The sequence below is a fragment of the Ursus maritimus genome, unplaced genomic scaffold (genome assembly GCF_017311325.1).
Source record: "Ursus maritimus isolate PB19 unplaced genomic scaffold, ASM1731132v1 scaffold_17, whole genome shotgun sequence".
Taxonomy (NCBI): domain Eukaryota; kingdom Metazoa; phylum Chordata; class Mammalia; order Carnivora; family Ursidae; genus Ursus; species Ursus maritimus.
The window spans coordinates 48,401,715-48,418,077 of NW_024424119.1; the positions used below are offsets into that span (position 1 = coordinate 48,401,715).

The 16,363-nt window shown below is 43.8% G+C and overlaps 1 protein-coding gene across 1 annotated transcript; it reads left to right on the forward strand.

Moving 5' to 3' along the window:
- Nucleotides 1–3,260, forward strand: LOC103670468 (olfactory receptor 1G1-like). Its single transcript, XM_008698923.1, is given in 3 exon segments — nucleotides 1–96; nucleotides 2,323–2,602; nucleotides 2,605–3,260. Coding segments are annotated over 3 exon segments (1,032 nt in total).
- The last annotated feature ends 13,103 nt before the right edge of the window (nucleotides 3,261–16,363 follow it).

The window sequence follows — 16,363 nt, forward strand, 5'->3', positions numbered from 1 at the left end:
ATGGCTCCAATCACGTCTTCCCAGAGAAGCAAAGGAGCAGGGAATCCAACCTCTGCGGTGACAGGGTCAGGGTATGAGGCTGGCCAGCATCTCCAGGTAAGCACCCAGGCACAGGGATGGGGAAGAAGACCACCATCTACCCGAGACATGCATGCACATGCATGCACGCGCGTGCACGTGCACACACACACAACACACAATTAGAGCTTCTCCTTTTCCTTTTCCCCTTTTCTTTCCTACATCTCTCTCTGCTGATCACTTCCCAGTTCTCCTAATCTCCATAAGCAGAACCTAACTCAGATGTTCACCAGGTTCTTGCTGCTTCAGCCTGAGGTCACTATGGAGAGCGAGGCTCAGGCTACCCTTCCTCAAGTCCACAGTGACCAGAACATAGCACCTGCGCAGTCACAAAACCCCTGGATATGAGAACTCTGCAAACAGAAAAGTACTTTATCAATAAAGGGCACGTCGTTTTCATGTTCATCATCGACCTCACAATCACAGCACCAGGTCTTGTGCACTCAGGCCGATATGGTTCCCATAATCGTTCTCGGCCACCACCCTAGGCCTATACACACTCTCATCCACTGCCACCATTCACAAGGCATCAAACCTGTTCACACCCTTTCTTTTTTTAAATCAGAGTCAGTGAATAACTGTATAAAATATACTTATTTCTTCCCATTGTACAGTTAATGATACTTGGGCTTTGCCTGATTAAGTTGTTTGACCACGTTTACGCTGGGTTTCCAGATGCCAAAGCAGAGGCTTTGTCAGGGACAGTTCTGAGAAAAGTTATAACCACCCAAGGATAGTGATGGGGATGATGATGGTGACTCTTATCTCACACGTCACAATTCACAAGCCCACCTCCTCTCAGGCAGCGGCCAGGAGCAATGACTTGGGATGGAGCACCCTCGTGTACTAACAACAGTAACAACAATGGCTAATATTTATTGAGCACTTACTATGCGCCAGCCTTGGTCTAACTATCTCATAATCATTATCTAATTTCATCCTCACCACTATGTACAGTAAACTCTACTATTACTCATTTAAACAGATGTGAAAACTGAAGAGCAGAAAGGCAAAATAACTTTCTCAAAATCACACATAAAGAGTGGAGAAATTTTGTCAGACCTCAGAAAGGGGTATATTAATGCCCACACTCCACAAATATGACATTTTCTCATGCCGCCCTGGCCTTTCAGCACATGTATTCCTTCACACCATCAAACAGGGACATTGGGATTCCTCTTTTTGAGTGCACACCATGACATCATGAATCAAAGAATTTCATGGTTTCATGATGTTAATGAAACTTTATTCGTTAAGACAAACCTCCATTGATCCCGCGTTTGTCCCCTCAACAAACCTATCAAGTGGCATCATTCTCTGCATCTAAACACAAAAACAAATTTAAAGGGGACACTTACCAAAGTGAAAAAAGGCATGTGAGAAGCAAAGCTATAAATCAGGCTGTCTGCTGCTAACCATTGCATCACGGGTCCCAGGCTCACATCTTATCAACTCCTACCAACAGTGACAGCAACAATCACCCGTTAATCAAAGCCAGTCCTCCCTGATGTTATCACAAGAGCTTCAGCGATTCTATGAAGCAAGTACATTTGTACAAATGAGGAAACAGAGACTCAGGGAGCTTAAGTAACTTGCCCAAGAACACACTCAGAGAACAGCAGATAAAGGACTCCCTGTCTCTAGACTCTTCAAAGACTCTGATCTTAAAACATGACTTTGATAGAGAAGTTGATGATGATCATGGAAACAGCGCTCCCTTCATTGACTCCCTTCATTATTCAGTTAAAGGAGTTTTCATACCCAGGTAACTCACTGAATAGTCTTCAAACACAAAGACACGCCACACTCCTAGCACACCTTCCATTTCTCTCAAACACTCACACACTCACACACAGAAGGATCATCTTGTGTTACCTGCTATCTTAGGATATGCATGACTCCAAAGGACTCCACAGTAGAGCGATAAGATTGAAAAAGTGTTCTAAAGTTGAAAAAGGAATTAAATCTTGGAGAGAGTCAATCAGATGAAAACCAGTTCAGCCTCGTTCAGACACACGCAGGACAAGAATCTAGAAACCAAGTTATACTCTACCATGATGCCTAATTACCATAGTCCACAGTCCTCAAATTGTCCATATTTGCCCACCTGCCATCATAACTGCTCATGAATTTCAGTGGCCTCCTCAAAGAATAGAGGAAAACAGATCAAAGCCCTTGCAGTCTGTACTATTCAGAGCCTACCTTTATTTAAGCAAAATTCTCCTCCAATTTCTCTACTTTAAGGAAATCAGAAACCACACCAGCATCTCTGACTTCCTGCTCCTGGGCTTCTCTCATCACCCAGAGCAGCAGCCTCTCCTCTTTGGGCTCTTCCTGGCCATGCACCTGGTCACCGTGTTGGGGAACCTGCTTATCATTCTGGCCATAGTTTCTGACCAGCACCTCCACACCCCCATGTACTTCTTCCTGGCTAACCTGTCCCTCATCGATACGTGCTTCTCCTGCACCATTGTCCCCAAGGTGCTCGTGAACACCGTCACACAGCACCACACCATCACCTACACGGCTGCCTCGTGCAGATGTACTTCTTCATAGCCTTGGCCCTGCTGGATGACTTCCTGCTGGCCGTGATGGCCTATGACCGCTACGTGGCCATCTGCCTTCCTCTCCACTACACCACGATCGTGTGTCCCCAACGCTGCCTGCTGCTGGTCGCCGCATCCTGGCTCTGTGCCCACCTCCTGGCCTTCTCACTCACCCTCCTCATGTCTCAGTTCTCCTTCTGTGCCTCCCATTCCATCCCACACTTTTTCTGTGATGTACCCCCACTCCTCAAACTTGCCTGTTCAGACACCCAGATCTTTCAGGTCACGATGTTTGTGGAAGCAGCCCTCTCGGGTGTGGTCCCTCTCACCTGTGTCTTGGTCTCTTATGCCCACATCATGCACACCATCCTCAGGGTCCCCTCGGCTGCGGGGAAGCACAAAGTCTTCTCGACCTGTGGCTCTCACCTGTCAGTGGTCACTCTCTTCTATGGGACACTTTTTCTGGTGTATTTCCAGCCCTCATCCTCCTACTCAGCAGACACGGGAATGGTGGCATCTGTGGTATACACAATGGTCACCCCCATGCTGAACCCCTTCATCTACAGCCTGAGGAACAGAGACATGAAGGGGGCTTTGTGGCAACTCCTTGCCTGGGGAAGATGTTCCACCCCATAAAGAGTCCTTCCCCAGAGTAGAAGCTCAGATTTTCAACATGCCTTCTTCTCAAGACTTTTCCATTATAAATTTGAAAAACTCACATTCCTGACAGGATGGAAGCTTAGCCTTACAAGCAGATGCAAGAAAGTGAAGACAGGCTTTGCAGGACTGGAATAGGACAAACTAGCCTGGACAGAACTAGACAGAACTTCAGCCTGGAGAAAGTGAGTGACCAGCAGTCCCTATGAGGTGACTTGATGAATAGGTATATGTATCCAAGCAGATTCAGTCTAGAGTTGGGAACATCCAAAGTGCCAGGAAACACCTGTTTTCTAGGAGAAGTCTCAACAGGAGTGCAGTGTAGGCTTATAAATTTTTCCCCCCAAAAAAGAGGGGAGATCTAATACACAACATAATGCTTATAGTCAACAATACTGTATTATATACTTCTAAGTTGCTAAGATGTTAGATCTTAATAGTTCTCAACACAAAAAAAGAAATGATAATTAGGTGACATGATAAAGGTGTTAGCTCATGCTAATGTAGTAATCATACTACAGCATGTTAATGTATCAAACCAACACATTGCACACTTCAAATACAATATTATATGTCAATTATATCTCAATTTTTTGAAGATGTATTTCTGATACCAAAAAAAAAAGAGAAGGAAGGAAGGAAGGTAGGAAGAGAGAGAGAGGAAGGAAGGGAGGAAGGGAGGAGGGAGGGAAATAAATGTCGGCAAGACAAGGCAGGTCAGGACCCTGGTGAAGCCACTGGGCTTCAGGGACCAGTTCTGACCCTGCCTTGGAAGAAAACTCATTCATGGGGATCGGCCTTATCTTGGAGGATATGACACCAAGGTGCCAGAATCTGTGTGGCCTGAAAAGACAAAAATACTCTAGAAAAGGAATGTAGCCATAGAAAGATTAAGAGATTTGCCCAGTATCAACCATCTGGGATTAGATCTTTATCTCTGGCAGGTGATTTGGGTTTTTTTTATTTGTTAATTGTGACCAGTCTTTATTCTTTACTTTTTACACTCTAGTTTATTTTTTTTCCAACTGAAAAACCATTTGTGTCATTAGAGCAAATGTCTAAAATATAAAGAAATCTTTTTAAATGCCTTCTTAAAAGAAACCACGGTAAACACTTTACATAAATTCTTGTGGTCCTTTTCTCTGTACATTTATTTTATATTAAGATGCTGATTTTTCACATGGCCTTACAAGATGACTGTTTTCCACACTTTATTATTAAATCTTCATAAGCATTTTCACAGTTTTTTTAAAGTTTCAAAGGCCCAAAAACATTTTTTTTTATTTATTGGGGCAACTGGGTGGCTCAGTCGGTTAAGCATCTGCCTTTGGCTCAGACCCTGGGATCAAACCTGCATGGGGCAGGGAGTCTGCTTCTCCCTCTGCCCTCCCCCCGCCCTCCCGCGCGCGCACATGTGTGTGTGTGTGAGAGAGAGAGAGAGACAGACAGAGAGACAGAGAGAGACAGAGACAGAGAGAGAGAGGTGGGAAGGGCAGAGGGAGGGGGAGGGGAAAGAATCTCAAGCAGACTCTGCACTGAGCATGGGGCCAGATGTGGAGCTCCATCTAACAACCCTGAGATCACGATCGAAGCTGAAATCAAGAGTCAGATGCTTAACGGACTGAGCTACCCAGGTGCCCCAGGCCTGAAAAAATTTTTATTGAAATCACTATAAATCTGATGTGAAAACAAAAGACCAAAGCTTCTCCCTATGCAGCTCCTAATATAAACTAACTGGTCAACTAGCAGAGTTTGCACACTGTGATGTGGCCACATCTAGATCGGGGCCCTCAGAAAACATCTCCAAAGAATAAGTGTATTTTTTAGGTGGATTAAAAACCCTGGAGTCCAAGAGATTTATGAAGACATTGGAGTAGGGGCACTGAAACTCCCCTTTTTCTCATAATTAATATTATAGCAGAAGTAGGTGCCATATTTATGTATAATCTTCCATTTTGGATGATTATGTTGTCTGTTATTTTTACTATTATAGATAATAATGCAATGAAGATCATTGTTAATAAACCAAATATATATATATGTTTCCCCATATCCTGACAATAAATTTTAAGAAGTGGAATTGCTGGGTAGAATATTTTTCAGCCGCTGATACAAGTTGCCAAAATAGTTTACAAAACTCGTAATAATTTACATTCCAAATAATGTTCTCTGAGAGTACCCCTTTCTCTGCATCCTACAGGTACAATGTGTTCTCATTTTTTACTTACTCACTGCAAATGTAAGTGAAAAATGCAACCTCCTTTTTGTAACTGATTTTTTTTGCTTACTAATTTATTGTTTTCTGAAGTCTATAGATAAACTTTATTTTTTCTTCTGCTAATTATTTCTTCATGTAATTTGACTAAACATTTGTAGAAGTCCTTTTTATATTAAAGATTTAAGCTGAACACTTTTTTTAATGCAAACTTTCCCCAACCACTTTTTCACCCTTCATTTTTCTTTTTGATTTTTTGACATAAATAAGTTTTTTCAATTTACATATATGAAACCAATAAAATAATTCCTCCTTGTGACACTTTTGCAGGTGTTACTAGAAAATCCTTCTTTATGCAGAGTTCATGTGAACAGTGAGTGGTTTTTGACTTCAATATAATGTGTTCTTTTTTTTTTAAGTTTTTTTAAGATTTATTTTTAAGTAATCTCTACACTCAATGTGGGACTCAAACTCACAACCCCAAGATCAAGAGTTTCAAACTCCACTGACTGAGCCAGCCAAGTGCCCCTAATGTGTTCCTTCTTCATGACAGTTTTAATAAGATATGATTTGTAGGCTAAAATATTCACCATTTTACACTATACAATTCAGTGATTTTCAGTATGCAGCATGTTATTTTTTTACCGAAACAATGTATGACTTCTAGAATGATATCAAATATTGAAGCAGTTCTCTCCCTCACATCTCTCTTACTTTCTACAGGAGTTTCCTCTCCTCTCATGTCATACAATTATTTAAAAATAGGATGCTGAATGAACTATCATTCACTCATATATACCATCCACATTTCCACTCAGGGCCTTTTTTCTAATGCTGTTTTCCCCTCCATTTGCCCTTCCTCTTCTCCAGGCCCATACAGCTTACTGAAGTCCCACATCATCTGCAAACAGTACCCTCTTACACAAGCCCACCCTAGTCACCTGGACATGGTCCGCTTTTCTTGTGAGCTCCACTATCCCTTTATCTATTCTTCTCTTCCTCCCCTCCAAGATCAAGAATGACATAGGGGCACCTAGTTGGCAGTCAGTTGAGCATCCAACTCTTGGTTTCAGCTTAGGTCGTGATCTCAGGGTCATGGGATCAGCCCCACATCAGGCTTGCACTGGGTGTGGAGCCTGCTTGGGACTCTCTATCTCCCTCTCCCTCTGTGCCTCTAAAATAAATAAATAAATCTTCCAAAAAAAATGAATGACATAAAGATGTTCACTCTTGCCACTTCTGTTCAACAGAGGTTCCAGCTAGAGCAATTACGTAAAAAAGGGCAATATAAGGCATCCAGATTATAAAGAAAGAAGTAAAACTATGTCTATTAGTAGATGACAGATGTTATATACTTAAAGATTCCTAAGGAGTCCACGAAAAAACCTATTAAAACCAATAATTCAGATTCAATGCAATCCTTACAAAAAATCTCAGCTATCTTTTTGCAGAAAATGACAAGCTGACCCTAAAATTTACATAGAAATGGAAGGGACACAGAATGACTAACATATTCTTGAAAAAGAAGAGTAAATTTGGAAAGATCTGCATCACCTGATTTCAAACCTTACTACAAAACTGTAGTAATTAAAGACAGTGTGGTACTGGCACAAGGACACATCAAAGGGATAGAATTGAGAGTCCACAAGTCACGTTTATGGTCAATTATTTTCAGCAAGGCTGCCAGGCCAATTTGACAGGGAAAGAATAATACTTTCAACAAACAGTGCTGGGAAAACTGGATAGCCAAATGCAAAAGAATGAAGCTAGTCCTTTAACTCAAACCACATACAAAAATTAATCAAAATGGATCACTGACCTCAATGTTAAGAGCTTAAACTACAAAACCCTTAGAAGAAAGCATGGGAATAAATCTTTCTGACCTTGGATTAGGCGGTGGTTTCTTAAATATGACACCAAAAGCACAAGCAGTAATAGAAAAAAATGGGTAAATGGGATTCATCAAAATCAAGAAAACCACAAAATGAAAAGACAACCTACTAAATGGGAGAAGATATTTGCAAATGATATATCCAATAATGAGTTAATATCAAAAATATATAAAGAACTTACATAATTCAACACCAAATTTAAAAAAACTTAACAGATAATCTGATTAAAAACAGGCAGAGAATCTGAATAGACATTTTTCCAAAGAAGACATAAAGATGGCCAACAGACACATGAAAAGATGCTCAACATCACTCATCACCAGAGAAATGTAAATCAAAATCACAATGAGATATCGCCCCACATCTGTAGGAATGACTAGTATCAAAAAGATAAGAAATAACAAGTGTTGGCAAGGATGTGGGGAAAAAAGAACCCTCGTGCACTGTTGGTGGGAATGTAAATTTATGCAGCAACAGTGAGAAACAGTATGGAGCTTCCTCAAAAAATTAAAAATAGAAATCCATATGATTCACTAATTCCCCTAACGGGTATTTACCCAAAGAAAACAAAAACATTAATTTGTAAAGGATATCTGCGCCCTTATGTTTATTGCAGCATTATTCATGGTAGTCAAGATATGGAAGCAATCTAAGTGTCCTTCGATAGATAAATGGATAAAGAAGATGTGATAGATAGATAGATAGATAGATAGACAGATAGCTAGCTAGCTATAATGGGATATTACTAGGCCATAAAAAAGAATGGAAGCTTACCATCTGTGACAACATGGACGGATCTAGAGGGTATTATCCTAAGTGAAATAAGTCAGAAAAAGATAAATGCCATATCATTTCACTTATATGTGGAATCTAAAAAAACAAAGCACTGGGTGTTATATGCAAATAATGAATCATGGAACACTACATTAGAAACTAAGGATATACTGTATGGTGACTAACATCACATAATAAAAAATTATTATAAAAAATAAAAATAAAAAAACAAAAGAGGTGAACAAAATAAAACAGAAACCGACTCATAAATACAAAGGACAATCTGGTGGTTGCCAGAGGGGACAGTGTAGAGAATGGGCAAAATAGGGGAAAGGGAGTGGGACGTACAGTCTTCCAATTATGAAAGGAATAAATCACAGAAATAAAAGGTACAGCATAAGGAATACAGTCAATGGTATTGTAATAGTGTTGTATGGTGACAGATGGTAGCTACACTTGTGGTGAGCACAGTGTAACATACAGAGTTGTCAAATCACTATGTTGCACACCCGGATATTGTGTATCAACTATACTTCAATTTAAAAAATGTAGACAGGGACACCTGGGTGGCTCAGCTGGTTAAGTGTCTGCCTTTGGCTCAGGTCATGATCTCAGGGTCCTGGGACTGAGCACCACATCGGGCTCTCTGCTTAGTGGGGATCCTGCTTCTCCCTCTCCCTGTCACTCCCTTGCTTGTACTCTCTCTCTCCCTCTGTCAAATAAATAAATAAATTCTTTTTAAAAAATGTAGACAACCCACTGAAAGGGAGAAAATACATGCAAATCATCTATCTGATAACATTTTCATTGAGAATACATAGAGAACACTTACCATTCAGCAATAAAAAGATAAATAACCCAATTTTAAAATGGGCAAAAGATGTGAATAGACATTTCTCCAAACAAAATATACAAAGGGTCAATTAGCACCTGAAAAATGTTCACCGTGGTGAGTCATTAGGAAAGCGCAAGTCAAACAACCACATACCACTTCACTTCCACGTGGATGGCTATAATCCAAAAAGTGGACAATATCAAAATCTTGGCAAGGAAAGAGAGAAAGGTGAACCCTCCTACATTGGCAGTCAAACTAAAATACTGCCGCCACTTGGAAAACAGTTGGACAGTTTCTCAAAAAATTAAACACAGAGTTATCATGTAACATGGCGATTCCATTCCTAGGTGTCTAAGGAAGAAAACATGTCCACACAGAAAAGCTTGTACGTGGATGTTCACAGTACTATTATTCACAACCAAAGATTCGAAGCAACCTTCTGTTTTGCACACAACTGTGGCAATATTCTGCGAACTATAATATCCGTTCAGGTCTACCATAAGCAAAGGAAGAACTAATCAGATGTGGAAAAAATATATTAGGAAGAAGTTTTGGGTACCTGGGCAGCTCAGTCGGTTAAGCAACTGCCTTTGGCTCAGGTCATGATCCTAGGGTCCTGGGATCGAGCCCCATGTCGGGAGCCCGCTTCTCCCTCTGCCTGCCACTCCCCTCGTTTGTGCTCTCTCTCAGTCAAATAAATAAAATTTAAAAAAATAAATAAAAGTCTTGTGAAAGATGAAGGGGAATAGGAAAGTCACCCCCACGCAGACCCTCCACTTACGGAAAGCACGGTTCAGCTGCCGCGGAGGAGAGGGACAGGATCCCCACCTGCTGGCTCGCAAACTGGCCTGGCTACACGGAGGACACGGGGAGACGAAGGAAGGAGGCCACTGGGATCGGTAGGCGGCAGCGTCAACAAGCCAGAGAACTTGCACCCAGGGCACGTCTTGTGCGCGCCGCAAGTAGATATCCGCACCCGCCATCCGGAATCGTAGACGTTTGCATAGAGAGAGGCCTCGTAGGCATTCGGTCACTTTGCCGTCCAGAGACTCGACAGCACCTCCCTCTCTCAAGGCTGCGTCCTTGAAAATGGCTCCCACGGTGGGAACAGTGGGCGGAGCTACGTGCGGACGGCAGGGTCAACCGGAGGTCACGTCCTCTCCGTGACCGCCTCCAACACTCCACCCCTGGGACCCGGGCTTACCATCTCACGCGTCCTCACCATCTCACGCGTCCTCGGCTTCCGCAGTGTGGCCAGAGCGGTCTGCAAAGGGGGCTGCTAGCATGGAAGTGGCTGTTGGGTGGCTATCTGGCTGCACCGGAAGCAGATACCATAGCAACAGGACAGGGACGTACAAAAGAAAACACCGATTAAGGTAATGATTCCCGAAATAAGTAACGTGTTTTTCCACGTAGAACCCCACGAGCCGAACCGCTGATAATTATTAAGTCCCCTGCGCTGGGGGTCAGTTCACTCAGGGCGTTCACTTGCGTCCTGGTGTGATTTAATACAGATGATACATAAGGATATTGTAACAGTGTTGTATGGTGACAGAGGGCGGCTACACTTGTGAGCATTGCATAACATATAGAGACGTTGTATCACTATGATGTACTCCTGAAACTAATATAACATTGTGTGTCAACTATACCCGAATTTTTTTAAAAAGGGAGGGGGGAGAAAAAAGAAAGTCTACATTAGCGGACTCATCAGACATGAACAAACACCACACTGTTTACATAATAGCCCAGGTGCCTCCTTGCCAGGCAGTAATAATGGCCAAGTCCATTCTATTTGGGAGGACAGCTTGTCTCCTTAGAGCGTTTCAGTGTTCAGTAAAGACAGGTTTTACCGCCTGTCATTTAAGACTTGTTTACCAACTATCATTAAAGCTTGTAAATTTAGTAAGGGCTTCTACCTTTTAATGTCCTCCCGGCAAAATGATCATACCAGTAGAAAAAAATTAACATCTGGCCATTGAGGAGAGGGAGATTGGCAGTTTTTGTTACCAAGGGGTGGGTTCTCCCCTGTGCCCAGGGAAAACCCAGGATGTACTGACCCAGCAACCATCCAGGTGGAAGGCATAGCCAAAATTTCTTGCCATACAACACTGGGTCCCATTTGGGGCTACCCAATAAATACCTGGCCAGGCCAGACAGTTAGTACTATCCTTCAATGTGACAGAATGACTGCATAGTTCCAGTGATATTCATCCCATACCCCTGGTGCAATTGGGTTGGTTCTGTTCTGAGTGGTTTTTCTGTTCTGTGCCAGGTGCTCAAATATCCATAACCTAGTGTAGGCTACATGAACCCATCCCAAATCTGAGTGCCATCACCCATGGCTCTGCAGGTGGTAGTTTTAGGACCCTTCTGGTCAGCAGTTTGATGGGCTGGCTGCCTGTATAGTATATCCATGCCCAGTGTTACTGATAGAATGTGCCACAGGCCAGGTTTCTGGATCAGCATTAATAATATCAGATGAATTAAGAGTACTAGTCCTAGCCTGTTCTTCCCTAAATTGCTGTTAGTGCCTTCCAATCCCCTCCCCGGAGTGGCAATGGCACCATGGCAATCCCGACGAGCCAGAGAGGGGCAGCTGCCCACGTGCCCACATACCCAACAGCTGGATTCACACTTTTTGCCGGGCACACAAGTGAGCCCACTGTAGAAAGGTCCTTCTATCAAGTGCCCATCTTGTGACCAGACACCACGGGAGCAGCAGGTATCTAAAGCCAAAAAGACAGATCTGTAGTAGGAACGTGTATGAGAAGCTTTTCCCCGTGTGTAAGGATTCCACTTGTGGCCTGATCCTTAGATGTTAATGTGGCTGCAGCTTTATGAATATGCCTGGTTGCGCACACCATGCATGTTGCCCAGGAAAGGTAGCCCTGCCCCTAAGGATGGCAGCCTGGCTTCCACAGTGACGGGGGGAAAGGTGGGGTTAGACCAGACAGTGTCCACACACACCAAGGCATATTTAGAACGTTCACTTAAATGGAGGGGGCCAATGTATCTATTCACCAATCCTCACCACTTGGGAACTCTGGTGGATGGCTCCAGACTCAGGGTCCTGGGATTGAGCCCCCCCTTGGGCTCCCTGCTCAGTGGGGAGCCTGCTTCTCCCTCTCCCACTCCCCTGATTGTGCTCGCTCTCTCTCTCTCTCTCTCTCTCTGTCAAATAAATAAAATCTTTTCTAAAAATCACCTATGCCTGGGCCCACCGTAAGATCATGGATCTCATTTCCTGAGTGCTGACTCCATGGCTGGCCCTGGCCTCTGGATGCTTCCAGTCTGCGCTGCATCCTGTGCAGTCACCTTCCCTCGTCCGTCTCAGAATCATGCTCACGTATATGCTTCTGTAAGACACACACAGGGCAAACAGTGTCTCTCCAGCGGAGGCAGGAAGGCTTCCTGCAGAAGGTGATATTGAGCTCGTTCTGCAACAAAAAGAGTTTTTCAGGTAGACAAGGAAGAGGCTGGACATTTCGGGCAAGAGGAACAATGTTAAGTGTTAGGGGAACCACAAGAAGGATCTGTATTGGTGGAGATCAGAAAGCATAATAAAAAAATATTGAGCCCAAAGAATGGATGGGGAAAGCGAGCCAAGGGAACCCCTCTCCCCAAGCAGCATGACTGTCTGGCCCACATGGAACCTGAGGACCCATTTAACCAAACTTTTCCATCCTCCCCAGGCACCAAAGAGTGAGTCACCCCTGGCATTCCCCTGCCATCAGGTATCGTGGAGTCCCCAAAGGATGTGGAGCGGGAGTCTCCACAGAGTCTAGGACAGCAGAGAGGGAAGGAGTCAGGATGAAAACAGAAAGAGGCCCTTCTCCCAGGGCGCAAGAAGAGTATAAGTACCCCCTGTTCCTATGTTGGACTGGGGACGTCCCTGCTACCTGCCTCTGCTGTTCACACCCCAAAGGCTGGATCGGAGCTGCTCTGCCAGAAGATCTCCTCACCCACTCCCACTTCCTAGGTATGTCCTAACCAGTAACCACACACCATCATGGGGACAGCGGCTGGTATCTGGACTAAGACGAATTGAATGCCTGTGTGCTGAGGAGGAATGGGCTAAGAACTCGGGCTTGCGAGGAAATAGCCAAGCCCCGTGCTGAGAAATGCCAGGAGGCCATCCTCACCAAACTGAAATGTGTTCCTGAGTGTAGTGGAGCCTGGAGAGAGAGGATGACTCAAAACAGAGCTCAGCAGAGAGAAAGGAGCTAGCAGGAAAAGAAGCCTCCAGAAAGCTAGAATCTTAAGACATCAGAGCTGAAAATGCTCTCCACTATGACCTAGGGTCTTACTCCTTAAAGCATGGCGTCCAAACCAGCAGCATCAGCAGCATCGGGGGACTGGTTAGAAATGGAGAATCTCAGCCCCCGCCCAGTGCTTCTGAGGCCAAATCTGCATGGGCCAAGATCCCCAGGTGATTCCTAGGCACACTCAAGATTAAGAAGTTTTGCTGCTCAGGAATCCCAAATCATGCTGCACACCGGAATCACCGGGAACATTTTTTCCAAGTACAGATTTCTGAGACCTGCTCTAGATCAACTGAGTCAGACTTTCTGGACACTTGTGCACAACCATTTATTTTTACCCAAAGCTTCACCAGTAATTCCAATGACAGAAGTCCATAGAGTAGACCGGAAACCACTGATCTGGCCCAATCTGCCCAATCTAAAGATGCGAGGCCAGAGACAAGACAGTGGCAACCACAGGCTTGGGTGATCTACTAAGCGATCTAGTTAGAGTCTCTGCCTGGAGACAAAGAAGTGGGATTTGGAGCCTGACATGAGTTTAAGCCCCAGCTTTATCCCTTCATGGCTATGCATCTTGGAACAAGTCCCCATTCTTTGGAATTCAGCTTTCTCACCTTCAAGGAAAGATACCCTAGAATGTTCCACGGGCAACAGAGAGAAATTAATAGAGAATTGACTCTGTGTTTTGTGCATGTGCATGCATACACACATACACACACACACACACACACACACACTCCATAATAGCTACATGAAGTTTGGGGATCCTTGCACTCAAAAATTTCAAAGCAACTTAAAAGCTCTGAAGCTTCATTATCCCCATTTTACAGATGGAGAAATGGAGAGGCACTTGAAGCAACTCTACTCCTCACTTGGTGAAGGCAAGTAGTGTTTGTTTTCTGGACAGAACACAGAGACACACAAGAGGTTGACTACCAACTGGATTCTGAATGTGGAATGTCAGTCATCCAGTGGATTTGTTCATGGAGAAGATGTAGTTTCTCTACCCCTAGAGGCTTTCTGATCTCCACTAGTGACCCTACTAAGGAGAGGAAGGTCCCTAAAATTCTGTATCCCTAAGACGAGAGGGAAAAATTAGGCATAGTCCCAAAAGCTTGATGAGATGAGAGAGATAAACACTTAGGTAATTATAAAACAATGAAGGAGGGTTTTAATACAGGGTCCAGTCACCGGGGTTCCAGCATGAGAGGTTGGGCAGTTGGGTGTTGAGATAAAGCTTCCTGGCAAAAAGTGACTCCGCATCATGAAAGATAAGAAGGATTAGTTCTGGATGTGTGGATGAAGCAAAAGTGAAGCAAATTTTTGAAATGCCCTGTGTCTCTTTAGCTGGGATCCCATCTTTTGTTGGAGCCCAGCAGTATGGTTCATATACATAAAAATGTACATACATATACATAAAAATCATCTTGTGCTTTTTCATCAATTTGTATATTTCTCTGAAAGTCATGTTTTCACGCCAATGTGTTTTTGAGATTTCTCCACACCGATACGTAGAAGTTGAATCCATTCCTGTTTAACTCCCATGCGCCTACTGATAAACATTTAGGCTTGGCTAATGCTTGTCCATTACAAACAGTCCAGGAGTGCATGTACCCTTGAGCATATCTCCTTGTATACGTGTGTGAGAGTTTTCAAAATAAACACCCAGAAGGAGAATTACTAGGTGTTATGGACCGATTGTGTCCTCCCCAGTTCATATATTGAAGTCCTACCCCTCAGTGTAATGGTATTTGGAAGTGGGGCCTTCTGGACAGAAATCAGGTTTAGATGAGGTCATGAGGGTGGGGTCCTCATAATGGCGTCCGTGCCCTTGTAAGAGAAGATCAGCTTGCTCTCCAGCTCTGTCTGCCGTTTGAGGATACAGCAAGGAAGCAACCATCAGCAAGTCAAAAAGAGAACCCTCACCAGAAGCCAACCATGCTGGCACCCTCGTCCCAGACTTCCCAGCCTCCAGAACCCTGAGAAATAAATGTCTGTTGTTTGAGCCACACAGTCTAGGGTGCTCATAGCAGCCCCAGCAGATTAAGACACTAGGGTATGCACACTGTGGGTCTTTAACTGCCAGATTCTCTTTCAAATGTCCCAATTTACATTTCCACCAGCACGACCTGACCAACATGTGACGTCATGAAATTTTTTCATCCAAGCTGTGCTTTGTAGGAAGATCATCCTCCTCGCCAGGCACAAGTAGGTGCCAAACACAAGAGAGGTCCTTCACATGCCCATCCTCCTGGGCATCACAGATCGCTGGGACCTACGCGTGACCCTCTTCCTGATTTTCCTAAACTTCTAAGGAAGGGGAAGAGCATTTACCTAGCTCCAGGCCCCATGCCGCACACCTAAAGCCTCTTAGAACCCTCCAACAGAAATAGTCTGATTCCTAGCATACACATAGGAAAGAGGCTGAGAGAAGTGACTTGCCCAAATGTACACACCAGAAAGCAGTGGAAACGACTCAAAACCAAGTCTGTGTGCTGCTTATGTTCATACGCTTCACTTTTATACATGCAACTAACACTTACTGAGCGCTGATCATACACCAACCCTGGGGATACACAAATGAATTGCAGGGCCATTCTTAGTGTGATGTAGTATTCGATAAATGTTGGTTGAATGAATATTGGATCAAGGAGCTCCAAGCCCACAGGAGAGAAAGACACAAAATGTGTGAATAGAAGGCTGATGTGCCATGACAGACATAAGCATCAGTGCAGCAGGGCACAAACAAGGGAGTAGTTTCATTCCCTTGGCGTGCACTAGGTAAGCCTCGGAGATCCACTTTGCTAAACACACAAAGAGGAAATGGATTCCAGGCAGAAGGAGCAAGTGCAAAGGCACAAGAGTGTGAAACGATGTTACACTTTCTGGAAACTACACTACTTTTGATTGCCTGAAAGATGCTTCCTTCCAGTAGTGAAGCAAGGCATTAGCTCAGTTCAGTTCGTTGATCCTTCATGAAAATGCCTACTGTGTACCAGGCCCTGTGGAAGAGAGGTCCTTCACATGCATTATCTCATTTAATCCTTGCACCCTTGTTTCCCATTACACAGATGAGAAAATTGAGGCTCGGAGAGGTGGAG